Source organism: Saccostrea cucullata, unplaced genomic scaffold (assembly GCF_032062105.1).
Source record: "Saccostrea cucullata isolate Sc308-1 unplaced genomic scaffold, CSIRO_AGI_Scuc_v1 ctg411, whole genome shotgun sequence".
Classification (NCBI taxonomy): domain Eukaryota; kingdom Metazoa; phylum Mollusca; class Bivalvia; order Ostreida; family Ostreidae; genus Saccostrea; species Saccostrea cuccullata.
In genome coordinates this window covers 252,718-258,716 of record NW_026927468.1, presented here as the reverse complement: position 1 = coordinate 258,716, position 5,999 = coordinate 252,718, and the positions used below count along the sequence as shown (strand labels likewise).

General features: G+C 31.2%; 1 protein-coding gene across 1 annotated transcript; it reads left to right on the top strand.

Moving 5' to 3' along the window:
* The first annotated feature begins 3,131 nt into the window (after positions 1-3,131).
* LOC134274579 (uncharacterized) lies at positions 3,132-4,682 on the top strand. The gene is made up of 4 exons (XM_062756857.1): positions 3,132-3,144; positions 3,415-3,562; positions 4,082-4,116; positions 4,245-4,682. Exons 1-4 carry the CDS (start codon positions 3,132-3,134, stop codon positions 4,421-4,423), a joined length of 375 nt encoding a protein of 124 aa, XP_062612841.1. The 3' UTR covers positions 4,424-4,682.
* Positions 4,683-5,999: the final 1,317 nt, after the last annotated feature.

The window sequence follows — 5,999 nt, the reverse complement described above, 5'->3', positions numbered from 1 at the left end:
AAATGCATGGATTGCATTAGAATGGAAATAACTAATCTTCTAATTTGGTATTTGCGACCGTTAATGCTGATTTAACGGTCGCAAACATCCGTTTTACCGGCGACGCTTACGCGTCGCCGGTAAAACTCAGTTTGCGACCGTTAAATCAGCATTAACGGTTGCAAACACCAAATTAGAAGATAGTTATTCCCTAATTGAAAGCTGGCATTTCTATTAATTTTTTTTTTAATATTCAAATTAATAAACAACTTTGGAACCTTATTAATTTTGAGGGAATAATTTTTTGGTACAGATTCATTAATTTTATTCTGTTTTATTTCAATTTGTGAATTTAAAAAACAAACATTGCAACTAAAAGTGAACGATTTTAGTCTTTCTCTTTGAACATGTTTATACACACTCTTTTTATTGCGGACTTAAATATGCATGAATTATCTTCAGTTTTAAAAAGGTAAAATAAGTCTATAAATCATTTAAATTGAACCGCCGAAATATTTTATTTTTCTATATATTATATGATATTAGTAAAAATTGCAATTTTGTCGCCCTTACCCCCCCCCCCCCTCCTCCCTCTACCCCTTTTTTCCACGTAAAACAACGTCGCGTGTTAAGAGAAAAATAAAGCATGGCAAGAAAATTATTTCATAATGCAAGAATTATTTATTTTTTTTAGAAACTAATACATTACTGTAATCCTTTGTTGGCGTTATGTAAACCCATTGCGACCTATAAAATATGAAGTTGGATAGAATAAATCCAAATTTTGTGTTTTGACATGCCCCCTTTTCACTGCAATAAAGGCTACCTCCAATTTTCTTTTCATTTTTTATAAGAAGAATGAAAATTGCATGATATGTGTGAAAAACAAAGAATTTCATCATGTATTTTTTTTAATTTGTAAATTTCTTTGTTTATTGAATAGTTTGAGTATGTAATTGTGTATAAAAACACGAAAAATACACTACAATAAAGGCAAGGTAACAAAACAGTATGTAATTGTGTATAAAAACACGAAAAATACACTACAATAAAGGCAAGGTAACAAAATTTCATTCTAATTTTTCTAAGCATAAAACATACAAGTATATTTCCAAGAATTAAATTTTTTTATCATTCCGTTTTCGTAATTTTCAACTAGATCGGGCCTCGTTAAGTTACTCTCTGAAAACAGAAAATTGTGGTGTAAAAGTTAAAAACAAACGACTCAGCTACGTGTTGTTGCCTTTTTATTCACTTATGCAATTCAATTACTAGACCCAATGTAACTTCCGTCAGCCATACCATGATTGCAAGAAATTTATATACTGACTGCAAATATGCAAAAACGATGTCTATAACTCTAATGCATCGCTTGGCGCTACAAAATGTGATCACAAAATTGCCTTCAAAGTGCATGTGTTTTTGACTTTTTATTACTTTCCCTACGTGACGCCATAATTTCATGAGTTTGACCAGCGATTTTAATTTAGTGCACACATCTGACCAATATTTTTAATTTTTGGCCACAGAGTCAGAAAATTTTCGCATAGAATGTTCTCATGCGTTTCTTTTTCTTTTCAGTATACATTTTCTTATTTACTTAAACATGTTCAAGTGTTCATCGATGTAATAAAATTTATTTTGAAGAATGTTGGCCAGGAACGTTTGGTGTTAATTGCACTCCATGCCCTCCAAATTTTTATGGAAAGCTTTGTGGAGAACAATGTCATGACTGTACACCATGTGACCCCATTACTGGGTGTGTTCCAAACGAAGGTAAGAAAAAATTATTAAATATCAATATTTTTATAGGAATGCTACTTTTTTGTACATGTTTCATAAATAATGCTTCAAAAATTCTAAAATAATACACACAATCACACAATTGGTATACATTATCTTACATGTCTATAAATTATATATCATTATGTACACTGTGTACATACTGTACATGTATCTCTCTAAACCAATGACATCAAAATGAAGCCAAATTATGAATCTGATTGATGTGTACACATTGATTATAGGTACATAATATGTGTCCTAAATGATTACATTGTATGTAAAAACTATCTGATTTTTTTTTTATAAATCCGTGTGTGTAGATTACAAAACATATAAAGTTAAAAAAAAATCAGATTTTTAAAATCAGAATCCAATGTCTTTTTGTAATATAGGATTCTGAAAAATAGCTTTTAATAACTATATGGAAACGCTTTTAAAACGCAAATCTTAAGGACATTTATGCAAACCAGTTTTTAGCTTAATTCTCTTGTATTTCCTGTATAAATATGGTTTTAATGATTTAAGGACCTTTTAATGATTTTTATAACGCCAAATGCTCCTCTAATGATCGCTTCTAAATTAATTTGGAGATAATACCGGATAAAGCTATTTTATATAATTTGATAACAGTTCAAAAGCGCATTAATAAAAAGCTGATTTTTAAATAAGTGTTAAAGTATCTGAATGCATTTAGGTTGTAAATCAATAATATCGAGAAAAATTACAGGGAAAATGGTATTTTATAATGCATATGTACACATGGTACACATAAGTCTTGTGATGCCTTAAATTAAAAGACAACAGTAATAAATACTTTTACTAAAACATTCAGTAAAGATGTTCTAAAAATAGTTTTTACGCGTGAGGGAAATTAACACTAGTTACACAGTAAATTAATGACCACAGCCCTTAGTATGCTTAGTGTATGCACAGGGGCATCTTATCCACTCTGTGCTCTACTTCACATATAAAAATACACAAGGGAAGAATCGAAAGTAGCACACGATTTTTTAAAAAAGTCAAAAAACAACTTACTTGAGAAAAGTTACACAAGGCCTTCCGAGTGCCATTGGAAGACTTCAGGTACTACCCTATTATCATCCGGGTGAGTTATCTTTTCTTGGGCGAAGAGTTTCACACTGTGCAGAAAGCTGGGGATTTAGTTGGATAAAAGCTATTTTCGATGGATATATCTGGAATATTTTAGCCTGGATAAGTACTAGGACATTATTTGCGCTAGTTCCTTTCAGGATTTGTGTAACTTTTCTCAAGTAAGTTGTTTTTTGACTTTTTTAAAAAATCGTGTGCTACTCTCGATTCTTCCCTTGTGTATTTTTATATGTGAAGTAGAGAACGGAGTGGATAAGATGCCCCTGTGGTGTATGGCCACAGAAAATTCTTAAAGCATTGCAGATATTGAATGCACATGATGACTTCACAAAAGTGAACAACAATAGTAATAATTTCATGAATTAATAGAACCTTTTTTTTCATACCGCCATTCTATTTGAAATCGGTAATAGCTATCAATGCTTTTATCTACTTCATCATGTATTGTCTGATTAAAAGCCCGTAGACACAATTGTTCTTATGATTTTCACTGAATTCTATTTTATATGATTATCCTTCATGCTTTCTGCCTGATTACAGATCATAATGAGAACACTACATATAATTCTGCTGATACACCAACAAGAGTACATTTTTTCAACAAAGGCAATGTTTGGTTAGCTTTATCGGTGACTCTTGCCTGCAGTGTTATTTTTACAGTTTTTATGCTTTTATATTGTAAACTAAGGTAGGTTCAGCATTTACATTTAATCTTAGCGTTATCAAGTTAAAACATTTTCTTGCTTAGAATCATTTTCTTGCTTAGAATCTATATAAGCAGTTTTCTCTTTAGAAAATTTCATCAAATATTACATGTATGATAAATTGTCATAGCTGAGAATACACATGCAACATCAAAAGTTTTGACAACTCAATATTACTTGCAAACTTAATTATTTTTTGTGACATTAATTTCCTGCCAGTTTACAAATGCAGACTTTGACTGAAAAAAAATGACCAATGTTTTTACAGAAATTGACGGATGAGGAGAGTGAATAACTAAATTGTGTATAATTAAAGTAATTAAAGTATATCAGAAAAGATAATATATACATGTATGATAATTAATAGAAATACTCTTCAACAGTTTTGCTACTTTTTTTATTTTCTTGCTAACATTAACCAAAATAAAACAAATTCTTCTTGAAAATTTGCACATTTTTTTAAAAATGCATTTTATTTGAGTAAAATCTTTATTTTTAAACAGGAAGCGTACATCAAAACGATGCCAAGATAATCAAGGTAACATTGCTTACATTGTATCGCAATTTCTTGTTAGTTCAATGATTTTATGTATATAATTATATTAAATATTCAAAAAAATTTGAAGCACTTGCACATGCATAATTATGTTTTTTTTTTTTTTTCAGAAAAATCCTCTCCAGAGATACAGATGAGTAAACCAGCGAGCTGTTTAACACGAGAAAATAACCCAGGGTTGCGCTTACAAAACAATTATGACACAAATATCGAATACAGTCAATCTGAAGACTTTGGACCTTATGACACATTAAATTTGAAAATCAAAAAGGACTCAGGAAAAGCTTAGAATGTTTCTTGCATGTTGATGAGTGTCACAACATCAATTTCGTTAATCGCCCAAGTGTTTACTGTGATGAAAACAGAACAACTCTCGAAGAATATGTTATATTTAGATTGTAATATTAAAGAGATTTAATTAGCTATTTCAGTTCATTGCGGAACGAAATCATTGTGACTTCTTTTATATCGCACATGCATATATGAACAGTGGACAAGCTAACGAAAATGCACCTCCCCATAAATTGTTTTAATATTTCCTTCTTTGTATGATAATAATGTTCTTTAAATTGTTGAACTTCGGAAAAAGTACCCATCGGTAATTTGAATGTTGACTGACTTTTTTCATACAAATTGTTAAAGCTTATTTTCGCATTGAATTGCTTACTTTTTTTCTGGTTACCCTTTCCTCCGAAATTGAATAGCTGGTCTTTTTTCTGATCAATCTTATGTTAGAGACTATTAAAAATTTGATATCCAAAAAACAAATTTTTGTAATCCTTAATGGCAATTTAGTCTTTTTAAGGATACCAACAATCTTCTAAATGTTAACATTTAACTTTAACACTGAACTTGATTTTCTTTACGATGACTTTCTCAGAAAAAAAAACAACAACACATTGAGCAACTGAATGTTGACTGATATTTTTCATAGAAATAGCAAGGCTTTATTTTTACTCTGCACTGTTTATTAGTTTTTACGTTTACCCGATCGTGACAAGGAGCACAAGGCTGTTCTGACCAGAGGACTAGGGATGTTTAGGCCTACATGACATCCTGATCCCATTCCCATGTTTTCTTTACTCCTATTATATATAGTTTCAAAGGGTTTTTCACTTGTCGTTATTTTAATATTTCATAGCACTTAATGGAAATTATGCATGATGATATGATTTTGAAAGCAAAATTTTGATCTCTTCTAGAGGCATTGTATGCTAGTAAATAGTTAAAATATCGTGAAACCGGAAAGAGGACTGGGGAATTGACACCGGATACAATTTGTGATTTCACAAGTCAGTATCTGCTTAGTTCAAAATTTATATGTTTGATTGATCGTTTAAGCATGAAAATTGATATTTTTTAATATTTCTTATATAATTTGATTGATCGGCTGATTGATTGTATGTTGTTTTACGTCCCATTCGAGAATATTTCACTCAAGTACAGACGTCACCATACACCTGTGAAGGGCGTCAAATTTTTACCCATACTCGGCACTCAGGGCCATCGAGCAGTGAGGAATCTTTATCGGGCCAACGCCTGTCGTGCCTCGGTTTTTAAGGTCTCATACGAAGGACCTGCAACTTTCACTTCTAAGTGCCGAGCGCATGGCGAAGGAACAGTTGCTACTCATTTTTTATCGACTTAGGTCAGTCGCAGCCGTGATTCGAACTCCCGGCCTCCGGGAGCGAGCTATAGAATTTGAAAATAGATTTGAAAAGCTATGAGCGTGCTCCCTAATTATTTATGTAGTAATAAAATTGAATGGAATAGTATTGTTTTTGTAAAGAGAAAAATCAAACTTTTACTTTTTTCAATTAACAATAAAAACTATAATTCACATGTCGATTCGATAAATTCCAGTG

Bases quoted from the DNA above. Each gene is read 5' to 3' on its own strand.
- LOC134274579 (XM_062756857.1), top strand. The intron at 3,563-4,081 runs GTAGGTTCAGCA...ATTTTTAAACAG, and splicing joins CTTTTATATTGTAAACTAAG to GAAGCGTACATCAAAACGAT. The intron at 4,117-4,244 runs GTAACATTGCTT...TTTTTTTTTCAG, and splicing joins ACGATGCCAAGATAATCAAG to AAAAATCCTCTCCAGAGATA.